General features: G+C 43.5%; 1 protein-coding gene across 1 annotated transcript in view; it reads right to left on the bottom strand.

The window, feature by feature from the left end:
• Positions 1-18,730, bottom strand: part of PIP4K2A (phosphatidylinositol-5-phosphate 4-kinase type 2 alpha) — a 211,278-nt gene extending 192,548 nt beyond the window's left edge. Inside the window, exon 1 of the mRNA XM_066384555.1 lies at positions 18,306-18,730. Coding sequence (XP_066240652.1) covers positions 18,306-18,449 — 144 coding nt within the window. The 5' untranslated portion in view covers positions 18,450-18,730. The remainder of the gene's footprint in view (positions 1-18,305) is intronic.
• Between the last annotated feature and the right edge of the window lie 833 nt (positions 18,731-19,563).

Here is a 19,563-nt window from a genome sequence, read left to right as displayed (position 1 = left end):
CACACAAGGAAACAAGGTACTTTCTTAGAAACAGAAAGAACATGCAAATATATATTAATAATTCTAAAAGTTCTAATTTAGAAATTAGTGAAAAATTACATATAGTTAATTGATGCTGAAGTCATACTGGCTACGCTTTCACTCAACACAGTTCCCAAGCCTGTGTGGGATGGTCTGTCGCTTATGAAACATGAATTAAAGAGATTTCATTAACAAGATAGAATATATTCTTTTTGTGTCAAACAATATTTAAAAATAATAATAGGGTAGCCATGATTCTCTATTAGGTAATCATCCAAGTTAAATATATATTACCATCTTTTATAAAAGGCCCTTATTTTCTTCTTAATTCAAGTTTTAAAATATAAAAATCAATAAGGGCTCAATTTTAAAAAAAACTGTATTATCCAAGGACTAATTTTAAAGCCTGCATCCATCTGAAATAGTAACTTAGGCCTCTCGAAAATTGGCAACTGCAGTTACCACTGTCACAACAAAACACATCCACATGAAATGGAAATAACGTCCACCTGGAGGGCTTTGCTTTCTGAGAGTGACCTTTCCTTTCTTTTAAAGAGAGCTCTGCCTTTGTTCTTTTGAGTTTCTCCAATGTTCTCAGGAGTTCTTTTTCAGCAAAACAGAACTGTCACTTTTTAAGATATGTAAAAGTTAAGCGGGCCCTGGCCAGTTGGCTCAGTGGATAGAGTGTCAGCCTGGCATATGGACGTCCCGGGTTCAATTCCCAGTCAGGGCACACAGGAGAAGCAACTATCTGCTTTTCTCCCTTTCCCTCTCCCCCTTCTCTACCTCTTCCCTTTTTCCACAGTCAGTGGCTCGGCTGGACTTAGCACTGGCCCCCAGAGCTAAGGATAGCTCAGTTGGTCCAAGTGTCAGCCTCAGGCACTGAAGATAACACAGCTGATTTGAGCATCTGCCACAGACAGGGGCTGCCGGGTAGAAACCAGTTGGGGTATATGCAGAAGTCTGTCTCACTATCTCCTCTCCTTTCACTTTAAAAAAGAAAGAGTTAAATAGTAAAATAGGGGATATTATTATGAAAATATACCATATACTTATTTCAGCTGAAAGTAAAAATTATATTGCTTTCTTCTTTCTGAATACTGGTTATCTAAACAGAAAAAAAGCTGGACACTCACAGTTACCTGGCAAAGTTTCAACCTCCTTCTTACCTGGCTACAAGCTCCCTTACCTGGCCCTGCCAGGGCTGCAGAATGTTTGTAAAGTCAGCACAGGTGACTGACATGTTTACATCAGATAACAGAGCAGAGTGGACAGCATGCAGAAGCAAGCTCCAAGCCAAAGACAAGACTACAAAGCGGTGACAACACTCAACCTTTAAAAAAGCAAACACACAGACTCTTAACTATGGATGGACTCCAGTGGATGTCACATTATATTTGCTGAACAGTTTCATTTGAATCATCCATAGGTCATCCATAGTCTAATAAGAAGTAGTAAGACTAGATAAACAACTCATCATTCCTGACTAGGAATGAACACAAACCAAGAGCCTTAACATATGTGTACCGTACCCTCAGATCAAGTAATTCCCCAAGAGAGGAATCTGGTTTAAGGAAATCACCCAGAATAAGAAAAAGTTTTATACAGGGGGATGTTGCTGGCAACATTATTAACAGTAGCAAAAACCTCGACCCAATAGAGATTAAAACTTCATTCGCCCATTAGGCTGTCATTAAAAATTATCATTATGAAGAATACATAATGACATGAAGAAATCGACAGATAATATAATCTCAAAGAGACTTAAAAAAATATATTGGAAAGATATACACCAAAACAATAATACTGATTGCTCCTGGATAGAATGATTATGGAAATTCTTCACTATATTTATCACTATATTTCAAGTTTTTCATACAGGAAATTTACTACATACATACACAAACACATCTATAACATATCCATATACATGTCTCTCCTCTCTATTTATTAGAATTTAAATTCCACTGAAAACATGAATGTTTCTAATTCATCTAAATAAACATAAGAAAGTTCCACATAACACAGAATAAAAGATTCACTATGTACTATTTATTAGACCAAATGTTGATTGTCATGTTTTAAATTTATGAATAGCTGATATCAAAACTACAAGGGAAAAGTAAGTCAAAGGGGGAAACTAGCTTTTCCTAACCTTTCTTCTTTTTCCTTCCTTCTTTTTCATTAAAATGTCTCCTAACCTTGCTCCAGTCCTACTCTGGCTCAATGTGGGGGGGGGGGGGGGGCGCTTATGGGTTTATCATAATTGTTTCTAAACAATTCTTTCTATGCCAAGGCATTTGAATTTTTCATCTATGTGCAAGCAGAATCTAATTTATGAATAGGTTGTGTTCCAAACGTTCATTTGTAAGTTGGTTGTTTCTAGGGGGAAGTGTATTCAAAGTTGGGTTCTACAAAGGAGGAGTCAGCTGAAAAGAAAGCTTTTCTTAGGTTTCCGAGCATAGTAGAAAACTTGAGCAGATTTTCAAAAAGGTAAAGCCGATTAGCAGCACGGTGAGACAGGTAATTCGGGAGCATGGAAACTTAAGAAGTCAAGGCCCACTTGTGAAAGATACATGAACACATGAGACACCTGGGAGTGTAAGGGAGGGGAGGGCAGCGCCGCAGGGAGGAGGGCCGCTAAGGAGATCCAAGAGGGCCCACAGAGAAAGGAAGGCTCCTGCTTGTTTATATCAGTGTCTTCAAATTGTTTAAGACTCTGAGGGACTCAGTCAGCAAGGCTTCTCCCACACTGTACCTGGTTATCCCTACAAACACAACAATGACAATGGCTGTGTGTTTTGGGGAGTAGGGGGATTCCATAAAGTTATGCAAAATAAACTGTAAATATGTTTTTATTTATAATATTATATATAAGCTAAGTTCTAACTACACACTAAAAAACAAATTTAAGCAGACTACTCAGAACTTATGGAATATTTATAAAAGGAAGTGTTAAAGTACACATATTAGTCTTCAAAATTATTTGATTCCTAATAAATACAGAATGGACTTTAGCTTTAAAAATGCAACTGTGAAGGTCACTCGATGGAAAGAATGATTGAAGAATGACTGCAAGAAATGACTGAGCTCCCCAGTTACACAGACTAGGACAAAATGCACTAAGACTGGAGAGACCGTGAAGTTAGGTCTTCTAGGACCAAGCATCTGGCCACCTGAGTCAGGAGGGAGAACGAGGAGGAGTGAGCAAGGTACATAGATAGTCCTGTTACCCTGCCTGCTCCATGGCCTCTGGCCATGCTGTGTACTTTATGCCCAGCTGTTACCTGGAGGCACAAAACAGTGATATGCTCAAGGGAAACTGTGTCTAGAACAATTCTCACATCATATGCCATAACCTCCTATTCATCAGTCCTATGTAAACTAATGTGCACTATAGAAAAGTACATGGAAGGCCCTGGCCGGTTGGCTCAGTGGTAGAGCGTCGGCCTGGCGTGTAGAAGTCCCAGGTTCGATTCCCGGCCCAGGCACACAGGAGAAGCACCCATCTGCTTCACCCCTCCCCCTCTCCTTCCTCTCTGTCTCTCTCTTCCCCTCTTGCAGCCGAGGCTCCATTGGAGCAAAGATGGCCCGGGCGCTGGGGATGGCTCCTTGGCCTCTGCCCCAGGCGCTAGAGTGGCTCTGGTCACAACAGAGCGACGCCCCGGAGGGGCAGAGCATCGCCCCCTGGTGGGCGTGCCGGGTGGATCCCGGTCGGGCACATGCGGGAGTCTGTCTGACTGTCTCTCCCGGTTTCCAGCTTCATAAAAATACAAACAAAAAAAAAAAGAAAGAAAAGTACATGGAGCAGAAAAAAGGACATACTGTAATCATGCATTTTTTACAGCAAATTCAAAATTTTAAGGGAACTTTATAAACCCTACTTTTTCTCCTTTGTCCAGCCTAAACACCACCTGAAAGATAACACACCTTCCTCAAAGATACCAACGCCTCAGATCTGACATGAGAAGTTTTGGACGTACGAGCCAAGAGAAGCAGGGAAAGCAGGGCAGCTGCTCGTACCCAGGACACCTCTGTGCACATCCTAGAATGAGCTTTCTCTGTGGAGGCAAATGACAAAAAGGGTGACTGTCGCTGGCTAAGGCCACCCTTGGCATGGCATGCAGGTGGCAATGCTAATGTCAGTACCACCCGCCCCTTCCACAGGTGGCTTTGTGCAGGTGTGGCCTCCCACAGAAGTCATTCTTGGGTTGATTCACATGGAATACCTTTCCCAAAGTCCAGGGTGAGGCAATAAAAGCAACTATGTTCACCACCATTACAAATAATAGAAAGCTCTGAGTGTTCAGGCATCGCAACTTGCAGTACAATTCTAATCCTAAATAGCCAAGCCTGAAGAAAATAGTGCAAACAGGAGTAATTTCAATAGGAATACATGCAAAAGAAGGGGAAAAAATACAACTGTAAAAATAGAAACTGGAAAGCATAATGGCCCCTGAAGGAAGTTCAGCAGTTCCCTTTCACGGAAACCTTTTCCCCAGAAGGGTAGGACCCACCAAGGTCACACCTTCAGAGTCAGGGCAAACCAAAAATAAACTACTTCACCCCCAGTGGTCTGCTGCTCAAAGTTGAATCACCAGGAGGTCCAAAAAATTTCAAGCTATGAGTTTCATTTAAAATGGCCTTGGTCTACGCAGCCCTAGCCATCAGGCAACAAACAGTCTTCCCAAGAGGTACACACTTTCCCCCAAGAGTCAAAGAATCTTCCCCAAATAACGATCCCAGGGAAATGAGCACTCTCAGCAAAAATCACCAAGGAAGTATGGACACGAAGCTCCATGAATAAGAACCAGCAAAACAATACAGTGGAAAGAGATCCACAAAAATTTGAGATCCTGGAATTATCACTATTCTTCCAATGTTTAAAAAAATCTGAAACGTAACTTCTAAACACTATAATTTGTAGAGGCATAACTGAAGCTGTTAAAAGATGCAAGCAATGTGGAACAAATCCAAAATAATACTACAGTGCACTGTCCCATACAATGCTCTGACTCATAAGAAGTGCATTCAGTCTTCACAAGATCCACTTGGTGACTTTCTATGACAAGCCGTTTCCTCTGACCCATCTCAGCTGCTCTGCACACAAAGCAAAGGTCCTGCATGTTGCTGTAAATGCAGCTCCTTCTTTGATGTCAGCTTGAGGTTACCCCACACCTCTTATCACCAACTTGCTGCATGGTTTCCCCCACAAATGCATTGCAAAACCTGCTCAGCAAAATGCTCTTAACTACTCTGCTCAACTGGAGCAAAAGTAAACTTCACACGGTGGTGGTGAAAGGGCTCCTGGTCCACCAGGAGCACTAATGGCCTCTAGTTCACAGGATTCCAGCTCCACTGATTCACTCAACAATGTTTACTGGATGCCTACATGTAAGCACTGTTCTAGGTGCAAGGATTAGGCAGTAAATAAGACAAAGTCTCAGCTGCTATGGAACTCAACACCCCAGCCAGGAAGATAATCAATAAACATGTAAACCAATCAGTTCCTGAGTATTAACTGTCTGTCACAGAGAAAATAAAAGAATATGAGTGAAGGGGCTACTTTAGATGAGGAGGTTGGAGGTCATAAAAAGAAAAAAAAAAAAAAGCGACCCTTTTCTCTAAGAGACTAAAAAGACAACCAAGGGCCAGTCACTCAAAGAGCTGAGGGAACAGGAGTCCAGACAAAGAGGAAAGGAAAGGCAGAAGCTCTGTATTCCGTGGCTGCTCCGAGAATGGCCTCTTAAGGAACAGATAAAGCAGTGTGGCTGTAAGGCAGAAGTCATGGAGGGAGAGGTGAGGGCTGAGGGCAAAGCAAGAAAAAAGGGCCAGGCCAGTGAGACCTCATGAGCCAGAGTCTGGGGTATATTGGCCATGGAATGGGAAGCCTCTGGAAGGTCCAATTTACACTTCAGAAAGATCAGTCTGCTACCACAGCGGAGGACGCGGACGGAAGCGGGGCAAGGGTGAATATGGGGAGACCTGCAGCCTTGCAGAGTTCGAGAAAAAGAGAATTCAAATTCCGTTTTATTTATATTTAACTCTGAACGATGTTTTATTTTTAAAAAATGACCAGATTCCCTCTGTTACATCCGTCTAAGACTCACTCTTGACGCTTGTCTCAGTCACGTGATACATTTATCCGTCCCACCCTAAAGGCCGGTCCGTAAAAATATTTCCTGACATTAAACCGGTCTGTGGCCCAAAAACGGTTGGGGACCACTGGTGTAGGGGAAGGAAGCTGGGACAGACATCTGGGATGCCTATTTGGTATTCAAGTAAAGACCCGTGGTAAGGAACTGAATATAGAGCCTGGTAGGGAAGTCAGATTTGACAAAAATGTCTCAATCATCATCAACATAAAGCCATGAGACTAAAAAAGATCAGGCAGATAAAGTGTACGCATTATAGAAGACCCTGGAGAAAATCCTGGGGCATGCCGACACTTTGAGATGGGATACAGAGGAGAAACTTGACAAAGCGCCTAAGACAGAGAGGCTGCAAAGGCAGAAGGAAAACCAGAAAGACGAAACAGGACCACCCCTGGATTTAAAAACAGGGCCATGAATGTTGCTGGTGAGGCTGACAAAGGCAGTTTTCTCTCAGTGATGGGGATGAAGGCTAGACCGGACTATAATCCAGACAATGTCAGGTGAAAGGGGACAGCAAGCACAGACAATGTCAGGTGAAGGGGGACAGCAAGCACAGACAAAAGGGGACGGCTTTAGACAAGACTTTGCAATGGTTGCTAGAAAAAGGAACAGAGAAACAGAGTGGACAAGGCTACAGTCAGAGATGTGGCGTCAAAGGCAAGGTTTTGTTGTCACTGTTTATTTTGTTTCCAAGATGGGAGATCCCAGGGCGGCAAGTACTGTCCAACAGAAAGGACTACGGAGATGGAAAGAGTCTATATCCACACATCTGATACAACAGCCATTACCCATGTTGAGCACTTAATATGCGATTGAATCTTAAGATTTAATTTTAATTAAATGAAATTTAAATAGCCATGTGTGACTAGAAGTAACCAAACCACAGTGCAGCCCTCCAGCCCATTTCTAGGCTGCTGGAGTCAGCTGTCCAGAAGTCAGGCGCTTGCGCGGTGGGGAGAGTGGAAGTGGACGGCTTCTACGGCTCCTGTTTTCTAAAGCTCAGAAGATTACCAGCTGCAGAGAAGATGAAGAGACAAGACAGTTGAGGGAAGTTCAAGAAAAAAGGAAAGGTAAGGAATAGTTTCAAAGAACAGAGAACATGCTAAATGGGAATAATAAAAATCTCAGGGTTGAGTACCACTTGAGAGTTATGGTAAACTTTAAAGTGGCCCTTGTCAAAACTGTTAAGTTTTCCCCAACAAACATCAGCTACTGGGCCCTTTCAAATCTGGCCTCAAACTATATTTTCAACCATCTCCTAACATTCCCCATAATTTACCTCTGTGGTTGTCAATCTTCTTGGTTGCAGAAACCTTTTCTCCGGATATATCTTCACCTGGATCTAAAACAGTATGTATTCATCAGTGAGAAGAGGAAAAGGGGAGAACAGGTAGGAGGAGAGGGGGAAGTGGAGGAGAAGGAGGAGGAAGGAACACAGGAGGAGGAGGAGGGAAAGAGGAAGGGGAAGGGGAACAGGAGAGGAAGAAGTAGAGGGGGAGGAGGAGGAGGGAAAGAGCAGGAGGATGGTGGAGCTGCCCTAGATAAAGCTGCGGGAGGAGCTACACCCCCACCACTGGCCCCCCAGCCTCTGAGGCATCCCCAAGGAACCCCAGAGTTTGAAAGCAAAGATTTACCCTAGCCAGAGCTTCGCAAACTGGACTGTGTTTACAAATCACCTGTCTTGTTAAAATGAATATTCTGCCCCAGAAGGTGTGCAGAGAACCCACAATTCTGCATTTCTAACCAACTCCTGGGTAATGGTTGATGGCACCGTTCTGTGGATTACACGTCCAGTGAATGGCCATACCAGACCACTTGCCATTTTTCACTCAGTCTGCTTACTTCTGCCAGTGTGGACCTCTTGGCCATACATGCCTTTCTTGCCTTCTCCAACTGGAACATTCTGCTCCCACTTCAAGACTTCCCCAGAACCTTTTGCTAAGAGTCCTGGGAGAAGTAATCCTAATGTAGTCCCTGCCCCCATCTCCTCCTACTCTCCCACTTCTCACTCTGCTCCTGTTACACAAGCTTCCTGGCAGTTTCCTAAACATACCAAGCCAGCACGAGCCTCAGGGCCTTTGCAATAGCTGTTCCTTCTGCCTACAATGCGCTTCCCCCAGATAAACTCATGCCCTACTCCTTCATCTCCACTATCCCCTTACTCAAATATCTTCTTCATGAGGTTTATATTTTGACCCCCCTATTTAACCCCCACCATTCCTAATATTCCAGTTATTTACACAGGATGGGGCAAAAGTAGGTGTGCAGTTGTGAATACATGAAACAGTTTATTCTCGTATTGTTATTTGTTATTATATTTTTCATATAAACCGTAAACCGCTTTTGCACTACCCTGTACATGTATCTGTTTCCCCTGCACTTACAAGCAACTTGAGAGCAGGGTCCATAATATATTCATTTTGTATCCCAAGCTCCTTACACAGTCTTTTACATTTAAACAAAAGTTAAATATCAAATTAATAGCTGATATAACTTTCAATTAATGAATCTGAATTATATTAAATGAATTTAAACTCCTCAAACAACCTGATCACTAGTGGAAGCATGAAAGATACAAGAACGTTTCTTAACAAAACAGATGCAGATGAGAAAGCAATCAGTGAACTAAGGTGCCACAACAAAGAACTGAAGCTTCTCATCTCTCTCCCTTCCTGTCTGTCCCTTTCTGTCTCTCTCTCTCTCTCTCTCTCTCTCTCTCTCTCTCTATCTCTATTGAGGAGCCCTGAGGAGCCACTGCGCCACCTCACCTGCAGGTGGTGTAAAGTATCAAAAGCTACAGAATCAATATTAATATTTTAAGAGGCTTAAAGAACATTTTATTAATTTGGGTTAAGGTGTGCAGAGAAATTTTGTGAATAATCTCTGTACTGTGTGATTGGCATAACCAGGATGGCCCTTAGCATTGTATTGTAAATGCAAAGGGAAGGAAAACATGGATTCCCTGACATTCCACCACACCTGTGAGGAAAGGGGTGAATGGCTAGCCAGGTGCAGGAAGAGAAAAGCCAAAATAAACCTTTTCTTATAGTAATGAGCCATTTGCGGCATTTGTCCCCACGGAAACTACCTCTCCCATGTGAATTCATATAGTTAATGTGTGTGACTCTGGACAGAGAGATAGTGGATAAACATTAGAAAATATAGGAATGTCTCTTAATATGTAAAGAGACATCTTTCTATCATTGTGTTGACTTATAAATTTTGTTTTCTCCAAAATGATGTTTGGCTTACAAATTGAACATGGTCCTATCATGTTAAAGGGCATATGACTATAACCAATAGTGGTAAAGGGCACCTAATTGCAATTTTTGCTTCTGTACTTCCCACTTGCAAAACTATAAAAACTAAGTAGAACAAAGAGCCAGCACGCTCTCTCTCAGATTTCTGTCGGAGTTGCCGCCACTTGGCCAAGCTAGACAGTAAAGCTTCGGTGTGGAATCAACGGATTTTGTTCATGTCTTCAATGTTTCGAGGCCCTCCGGATTAGGCTTAACACTATCTCTCTGTCACAAACAAACAAAAAACAGATGCCAAAATTAAAGCAAGGGGACAAAGACAATTCTAAAATGATTAATATATAAACATGCATAAGGATGCCAAGTGCAACAGTGACTTTATATTTATGAACCAGGTCATGTAACAATTAATTTAACATGTTTTATCATTTAAAATATTTTTTTAAATGACAGCTAACATTTACTAAGAACTCAGACTATATCAGCAGTTCTTTAGATATTTTAAAGTATCAACTTATTTGATCCATATACCAGACCTCCATGCTAGGGGCTATTAGTATATAACCTTTTGTTTAAAAAAAAAAAAGGAACTGAGAAAGAGAAGCTAAATGACTTGCCCAAATTCACACAGCCAGCCAGCCAGTGTGGCTCCAGGGCCTGAGCTCTCAACCACTGCACGCAGGGCGAAAACTACAGAGACTCGCTTTGAATATGAAGCCTTATCTTTATGGAGGCTACCGTTTTAAAACTCCCTACCACACTTTCCATGAATAAATTATACACACATACATATATGCTGTCTTCCCATATGCTTTCAATATAAGCAATAATTTTCTTTCTGTAGAGGAAAAGCAATGTTTTCAAAATTCTTCTTCATATTAATAGCTAATACAGGTAGTCGCCCCATAGCCGCGGTTTCACTTTCCAGTTTCAGTATCTGTGGTCGATGGTGATCCAAAGGTATTAAATGGAAAATTCCAGAAATAAAGAATTCTCAAGTTCTAAACTGCACTCTTCTGAGGAGGTGATAAAGCCTCTTACCTTCCCGGGCCATCCCACTCAGGACAGCACATCCACTACCCCGTTGATCACTTAGCAGATCAATTGAGAGAGAGGAGACCATATTCACATAACTTTTATTACAGTACATTGTTATAATTGCTCTATTTTATTATTAGTTACTGTAGTTAATCTTTTACTGTGACTAATTTATCAATTAAATAGTACATATCAGGCTTGGTATTATCTGTGGTTTCAGTATCCACTCTGGAGAAGGGGGACTATTTTACCCTGTCTGTCAAAGCTTTTAAGACTAAAGAAAGGAAAGATATCAAAAAAATTAATAGTTCACAGGCACACCCAGGCAGCACAGCTCAATGATTAAGGGTACGGGTTTGAATCACACCACCTACTAGCACCGTAATTTCAGCAGGTAATCCATTCAAACTATACAACGTTTCTACTTCGTAGTATCCACCCTGGCTACTGTGGGCTCTCCCTTATTTCCCACCCCTTAACACCCCTCCTTATTCTTGCAATGGATCTTAACTGGGTTTCCCAAACCCCCTAGGTGGTCCATGGACAGGGCTCAAGAGATCCATGAACTTGGTAGTATATATCCTATGTACTATTTTCATTTATTCATTCATAACTATTATTTAACAAGGGATCCATAGCCTTCATCCAACTATCACAGTGGTCCATGGCAAAAAAGGAAATGTGAATAAAAGACAGAGAAATACGCTAGGAGGTTATTTTTAATAGAAAGAGGGAAATAAATCTGATTAGGATTGGTAGAGGTGACAATGGAAAAGGAAGAAATGGGTCAAGGAAAATATCTAAGTATTTCTAAATAAAATAACATCTTTCATCTTCCTTCTACTTCTAATCTAAAAAGAGAGACTGCCTCTGCTTTCACTCATTCATTCCTTCGGAAGCTTACACAAACACACACAAATGAACCACTATCTCAAAAAATACATCCATGAACATGATGATTTCTGGAGCATCCAATTCTGCTGGCCTTCTTGCTTGAGTTTTCTTTTGCTTTCTGTGATTTCTTCCTCATTCTTTCCCTCAAAGCAAATGTCCCCAATGTTCAACTTCTCCCTCAAAGATCTCTTTACCCCCCATGGCTTACCAGTCCTGCATGGACAATTCTTAATTCCCCATCCCCACCCTGACCATGCTCCTTTCAACATCCCATGGGTGGACACTGTCATTACAATATCTACACGCCATCACCTGCGATTTAAAATTTTCCCTAGCCTTTTCCACACACAACCCCTTCTCTTAACTTGTCAAACTCTATTACAGGATCACCTTTCTCCCAAGGATTCATCACAGGCAGTCACAGGACAAAGCCTGGACATTTCTCTGTATTTTTAACATTGTTCTTTCTATCTTGCTACTTAAAATATAGCCTGTGAACCAAAAGTATCAATACCACCTAGGAACATAATGAATACAGAATCTCAAAACTTATCCCAGACCTGAGTCAGAGTCTGCATTTTTAAAATGTCCTCAAGTGGCCCTGGCCGGTTGGCTCAGCAGTAGAGCGTCAGCCTGGCGTGCGGGGGACCCGAGTTCGATTCCCGGCCAGGGCACATAGGAGAAGCGCCCATTTGCTTCTCCACCCCCCCCCCCCTCCTTCCTCTCTGTCTCTCTCTTCCCCTCCCGCAGCCGAGGCTCCATTGGAGCGGGGATGGCCCGGGCGCTGGGGATGGTTCCTTGGCCTCTGCCCCAGGTGCTGGAGTGGCTCTGGTCTCCGCGGAGTGACGCCCCGGAGGGGCAGAGCATCGCCCCCTGGTGGGCAGAGCGTTGCCCCTGGTGGGCGTGCCGGGTGGATCCCGCTCGGGCACTTGCGGGAGTCTGTCTGACTGTCTCTCCCCGTTTCCAGCTTCAGAAAAATACAAATAAATAAATAAATAAAATAATAATAAAATGTCCTCAAGTGATGAATATACACACTTACATTTTGAGAATCCCTTGTCTAGTGCTTATTACTATGCTACCAGCCTAACTGCCTCTGAAGTTGATGATTTTAGATATCAATTACTGAATCCCTACTATGTGTTAATTGTAGTGCTAGGCTTTAAATATATAATCTTACTTAACCCTCAAAATAACCCTGTGAAGAAATCACTGTCATCTCCATTTTAAGATTCTGTACATTGGGGATCGGGTGAATAAATCATCTAGCTGCTCAAAGAGTTTGTAAGTGATGGAGGCAGGATTTGAACCTAATTTGTCTGACCTCACACCATTTTTCCAAACTTCACCAATTCCCTTCAATTCCAAATTTTGTATTTCTAAGGGATTGTTGGCTAAATTAGTTATTTCTAGTAAACTTAAGGTAGATTTTATTTATTATAGTTCTTGAGAACCGCTGCTCTAGGGTATTTGAGAAGAAATATATTTTGTTCTTAGGCTATAACCCCAAATTTTAGGACTTATTAAACTAAACTATTTCGCTGACAATAAACTTTGTGTATGTCTGGTTGGCATTCTTCTGTCCTCTAAAACAGTGGTCCCCAACCTTTTTTGGGCCATGGACCGGTTTAGTGTCAGAAAATATTTTCACGGACCAGCCTTTAGGGTGGGTTGGATAAATGTATCACATGACCGAGACAAGCGTCAAGAGTGAGTCTTAGACGGATGTAACAGAGGGAATCTGGTCATTTTTTAAAAACAAAACACCATTCAGACTTAAATATAAATAAAACGGAAGTAATGTAAGTTGTTTATTCCTTCTCTGCGGACCAATACCAAAAAGCCCACAGACCGGTACCGGTCCGAGGCCCGGGGGTTGGAGACCACTGCTCTAAAAAGAGGAGAAAAAGAGTAGCGTGAGACTGGGTCTTTTTTGTTTTCTTTTGTTTCTTTTTAGATTTTATTTATTGATTTTACAGAGAGAGGAGTGGAGGGGCAAGAAGTAGCAACTCATAGTTGTTTCACTCTTGCTGTTCAATGGTTGCTAGTTGCACATGCCTTCACAGGACAAGCCCAGGGTTTCAAACCGGTGACCTCAGTATTGCAGGTCGGTGCTCTAGCCACTGTGACACCACCGGCCAGGCATGTGAGACTAGTTCTTGAATGAATGATTAGTTGGTTTTCATTCATTCAACGAGTCTTATCCAATATCTGCCGAGAATTATTTTGTGTTCTACTTAGTTAATAAATCATAGTTGTATATTTCATTTTTAAACCTGGTTTTCTTTTATCTTTTCCAATGCTCAAATATAAACCCACAAACCTAAAAGTCAACACTATTTCTCCAATATAGCATTTACCTATTTCATGTCTCAGACTTTATTGAGCATATAACAAAAGCTATGAATACTCTACCCAGAAAACCACATATTGGTCAACATACACACAAAATGTGGCACATGACACCAAGATAAAGATCCCCACTCTATTACAAGGACTGATACCTGCCCCACGCGATACTGCGCTTCCAGGCTCTCCGCCCTTTGGGGACTGTTCTTAACCCACCTACAGCAGGCAGGCACCGCCATCAGCTCATAAGTGCCCAGCCCAGGGGGTGGCCGCCAATGACCGAAGCCAACCCGGTCGGAACCCTTGCATGGGTGTGTTTTTATAACCAAATCAGAGACAGAAGGTCCCGTTTCAGGGAAGAAAGTACAAAATGTGAAATTCAGGAACTATTAGTTCCCTGCCCTGTGGAGAAAACCTGTCAGCTAGGAGGAAGAATAGAGCCAAAAAGGTCAGAAAAGGCCCAACAGCACTCAAGCACCTGATTCCCATTGATCTGGAACAGTTCCTGTCTCCTGGTTTGGTTACCAATCCTACCCTCCTCCTGACAGACCTCCAGAACCTCTAAATATTTTAAATTTTTGCCTAAACTCATTTCTGTTTCTACGGCTTACAACCAAAAGACCCTACTATTAACAATGGCTACTTCTAAATACTACATTTGTTTTAAACAAGTTTTATGTTCCTTAAACTTTTCTATACAGATAACATCTTCCTCTAGATATTTAAACAAGTTTTTAAATATAATTTCTAAACAGCTCACATTTCACTCTGCATAAAAATATTTTAGAATATCTGTTTAAAACAAGTTTTGAACCTGACCTGTGGTGGCTCACTGGATAAAGCATCGACCTCAAATGCTGAGGTCGCTGGTTCGAAACCCTGGCTTGCCTGGTCAAGGCACATATGGGAGTTGATGTTTCCTTCTCCTCCACCCTTCTCTCTCTCTCTCTCTCTCTCTCTCTCTCTCTCTCTCTCTCTTTCTCTCTCCCTCTTTGTCTCTCCCCTCTCTAAAATGAATAAATAGAATCTTAAAAAACAAACAAAAAAAAAAAAAACTTGGCATAGTGGGTAAAGCATCTATCTACCTTGAATGCTGAGGTCACCGGCTCAAAACCCTGGGCTTGTCTGGTCAAGGCACATATGGGAGTTGATGCTTCGTGTGTGTGTGTGTGTGTGTGTGTGTGTGTGTGTGTGTGTGTGTGTGTCTCTTCTCTCTAAAATTAGTAAATAAAATCTAAAATAGAAAAATAGAAAACAACTTTTGGCTCATATCATTCTTCATGCTATACACAATATTAAAATGTAATTTTAAGAAGCTAACTGCCTAATTATTTTTAGTTTAATTCCAAATATAAGAAGATAAAATTGCCTTCTTAAATTGTCTTTTCCTTTATGTATTCAAATATATTTTCTGCTAAAATACTTAAAAATTGGCAGTGATCCATTTACTGGTGGGTATTTTAAATGAGAAAGCTGTAACATATCAAATTAGCCACACAAAATCAGTATTATTCTAATTGAGAATTATTGCCAAAATGGATTCAAAAAGTCTTACCCTAGTCACAAGTTTTTACATTTCAATCAAAGAGACTTTAACTTAATAGACTGCAATGCAGTCCACCTACAGTCAATCCAACAAATTCTTAGTTCACAGATCCCTCACAATTACCACTGATATCCTTCCTTCTGGTCATGGCCTGAAAATTCTCTGAATGCTGCTGTATTGGCAAGGTTTTAATAGTAATGGCTCTTGTGTTATATACTACTGTCATTCTTAGTCTGTGCATCCTAATATAATGCTATGAACCTAGTAGACTCTAAAAATAGTTGAGCCTTGAAGTTAGAAAAAAACTTGAAAATCATCCAGTCCAAGCACCTTACTTTACAATGCAAACACTGATGTAAAAAGTAGTTAACATGTCCAAGGTCAACAGAATTAGAGAAAGAATTAGTACACAGATCCAATGAGCATTTTACTATTGTGTGCCGAAGGTTCCCAATCCCAGTAGAAGATGCCTACATGATAAAAAAAAAAAATACATATACGATTCTTCTTTTAGTGCTCCAAAAGTATGGTTATTCATAAATATCCTTAAGACAAATCCAAATGAATTTTAAAAGCATAATATTGCTATATTCTTGACAAATCTTTTCCTATTAATTCTAACCATATTAAAAATGTAGGAAAAGACTCTTAATTTGAATGTTTTGTTTCTTGCTTCTCTGCTAGGCTTTCTCAACCGTCCTCATTCATCTACAACAATACGCTCAACTCTCTCCTTCTTCATAATGCTAACCTATTTATTTTCATATTATGCCATGGACTTTGGTGCACACAAGGTCATATAAAACATTTATCCAATGTTAGGCTTTGGCACCTAAACTAAAATCAACCAGGCACACATGGCATCTAAAGTGCTTAGATTTCACTTTTATATATATTTCCTTTCTTTTTGTTCAAAAATAATAAAGGAAATAAAGACATTCTGAAACAGAAGGCTGTGAAATACTTTTCTTATGTCAACTCAGAACCCTTAAAGATATCTGGACAAAAATAGGAGGGGCATTTTTAGCAATCTTTGCACAGTGGTTGGCACTTTTTTGTGTTTAATATGTATTTGCTGAATGAGTAACATGGTTGCATTAAATACTGTGGAAACTTGACTCCTCTGGACGATTAAACTTAGAATTGTTACCTTTTCTTGAAAGTAAAAAAAAAAAAAATCCCACAAAACACACTATCTGCAAATCATGCATTACTTTTATAAGCCTTAAGTAGTTTCAGAGTATTTACAATTAGCAAAAAAGTAAAACAAATGTAGCTATTTGTAAATATATAGTAGCAACATAAATGGTTACAGTAAAACAGGCACAATTACAAAATTTTCAAAAATAAACTGGAATTCAGACTAAATCCCAGAGGTCACACTCTGTTTTAGTAGTGTATTGTTGACACTAATTTACTTGATTAAATCCTCAGACATAAGCACTCTCCCCAACAAAATACTAGAACTCCTAAGGATATTAAAGCACCTATAAACATAGAACTAAGAACAGTATTTTTTTAAAAGAAACTAACAACATAAATAATAATTTTTAAAAAGTTAAACAGGATTGGACATAACTCTAAGTTACAACTATAGGAAAATTTTCATTTGATTTACTATAATAGAACTTAGAGTTTTGGTGCAGTAATGTAAAAAAAGTCAGGAAGTTAAAATGAACGTCAGTGAATCAGACATTAGGCTGATAGAAATAACTATTTCTCAGCCTTCTTAAAAACCATTACTCCATACAAACACAATCAATCCTGATACTGTTTCACCTTTTTCACAGCTTGGTAAAGAAAAATACGAATACTGTGCTTTTGAGCCATTTTAAACAACTTCATTAAATTCAGAATGAAAACCAGCATGGTTTTCTGTCATTTCTATTACGCTGAAAAGGGCACAGAGACATTTAGTGAAATCAAACGTAGGAGAAGCAAGCTTAACACTTGCCCCCAGGTGACAACTGACTGCAGTGGGTAAGGTCACGGTCAAAATTCACAGGCTCACTTGAACTTTCATGGCTCAGCCAATAACAGCTCCTTTCACGTTTCCTGATCCTGAGGAGATTAAAACTGCAGGAGTTTCTCGCTGTTAAGTCAGCAGGAGGCTATTTCAAACCCTCAAACCGCAGTCCGCAGAGCCCGCCGCAGCGCATCTTCCACCACCTCGGGCTGCCGGTTAAGCTAATCTTTCCAAGCGTTCTCCTCCAGCCTTTTAAAGACACCCCCCAAAACGCGTGCAGTCCACTCCAGACGGCCTTCCAGCGCGCCCACCGAGACCACCTCCCCCGGCCTCTCCCGGCCGCCCTTCCGCAGCGGGCTCCCCGGGTGGGGGAGGAGGTGTGCGGAGGAAGCTGCCCGCGGCGCCGCTCTCCGTCCGCAAAGCGGCGCGGGAGAGGGGCAGAGGAGATGCTAACCCCAGTGCCATGTTTACACTGGCTTTTTATTTTTCAAAGAGTCCTTGCCCCCTATAATATCCTCTTTAAAGGGAGGCACCTAAAGGTATTGTCTAGATCTCTCCGACCTCCAGTATTCTCGCCCCCGTTACCCCGCGGAGAGGCTTCGGGCGCTCCTACCTTGGACAGGTGCACCTGCCGGCCGAGGAGGACCCGGCCGCCCCCGCCGCGCCCCGCAGACGGGCGCGATCGCCAGGACGCTGATCCCCGCAGCCCCCGTCGAGGCTGACCGCCCCGCAGAGCCCGGCCCGCACAAACTTACCAGTTCCCGGGTTGCGGGGACAAACCGACGGGCGGACGGGAGGGGAGCAACATTGGTACCGTCCCCAGAGCTCAAGCACGGACGGGGTCCCCCGAGCTGCACCCAGACCTAGGTCCACAAGGGGTCCCGGCGGCGGAAGGGGCGCGCGCCCGAGGACGGGGGCACCGAGGCGCCGCGGCAAGAGGGCAGCCCCGGAGGGCGCGCGGCCGAAGGGCCAGGGCCCCGCTCGGGCCCCCCGCCCGGCAGCGGCTGCAGGAGGAGGAGGGGAGCGAGAAAGAAGAGGAGGAGGAGGAAAAGGACTGCTGGTGCAGCCCGAGCCCTTACCGAGTGGTTCACCCCCCACATCAGGACGCTGAGCAGCGGATCGCTGGACCGAAAGAGCTTCACTTTCTGCGCTACGAAGTGCTTCTTCTTAGTCTTGGTCTTGCTCGCCAACACGGAAGACCCCAGATTGCCGGGGGTCGCCATGGCTGCCGCCTCCGTCCCCTCCACCGTCGCTCTCCCAGGCCGGGGACCCGCCCTCTCTACTCGCCGGCCCGGGGAAGCAGCAGCATCCCACCGGCGGCGGCCCCGGCACGCCGCGCCCCGCTTCGACCTCCGCCGCTTTCGGTCCGGCTCGGCCCGCTCGGCCGCTCGGCCGCTCGGCCGGGCTGGTAAGAGAGGCTGTGCTCTGCGCGCACCCGGCGGGGATCCGGCGCCCGCCGCGGCTCGCGCTCAGCCCGCGGCTGGACCGGGCGCGCCGCGAGGGCTTCCGCGTTGGGCACCCGCGTCATGACGCAGGGGGCGGGCCGGCAGCAGCTGCGGCGCCGCCGGGCGGGGCGCGGGGCGCGGCCGCGGGACAGTTAAGCTGAGCTCTGGCGCTCAGGCTCCCCTAGGCTACGTATGGCCGGTCTCCTGGGCGCAGCGGAGCCCTGGGTGGCCGCCCCTGGCCGGCGGAAGAGGCTGCGGCGTGGCCGTGCGGCACGGGGAGAGAGTCAGGGCTCCTCAAGGCAGCCCCTCCTGGTCCTCAGGGTGGAACGAGAAAAAGATGGAGAGAGCGGGGGCGTCGGAAAAGAGGACCCCCCCCAAAGGCCAAGGTCAGGAAAAGGAAGGAGGCTCAGAGAACCGCCGCGCACCAGTGCCAAGAATCAGGAGAGCTAGTGAGGCACGACATGCTGCGTGCCGACCACGGCTTCCATAGCACCGAGGAAAGGACCTGCGCACGTCGTTCCCTGCCTCCCGAAGTGGCCCCGAAATGAACTTCGTATTCTCTTTGTGCCTTTAACCTTCGGGCCTTTTGGATCCAGGACTTGGGCCTTCCCACACTCTCCAAGTAATGCAGAAGAGAGACTCCCACCTAAGAGCCTGAGCTGCCATCCCACCACCACCTCCTCCCTAGACAGAACCGTGGACTCCTTGGGTTGGCCAGGAAAATCAGGCCCTAACCTACACCTTCTAGTTCAGATCCTCCGCGGTGTTCCTTACATGTCTTCCTTTTTTCCATTCTACACACGTTCTTCCACAGAAATCTGTTTATGCTCTTCATCTACATACACGTACATTTAGCTCTCCTTAATGCTGGCAGTATCTGGCCCATCTCAGA

The sequence above is a fragment of the Saccopteryx leptura genome, chromosome 5 (genome assembly GCF_036850995.1).
Source record: "Saccopteryx leptura isolate mSacLep1 chromosome 5, mSacLep1_pri_phased_curated, whole genome shotgun sequence".
Classification (NCBI taxonomy): domain Eukaryota; kingdom Metazoa; phylum Chordata; class Mammalia; order Chiroptera; family Emballonuridae; genus Saccopteryx; species Saccopteryx leptura.
This window is presented reverse-complemented; position numbering and strand designations above follow the sequence as displayed.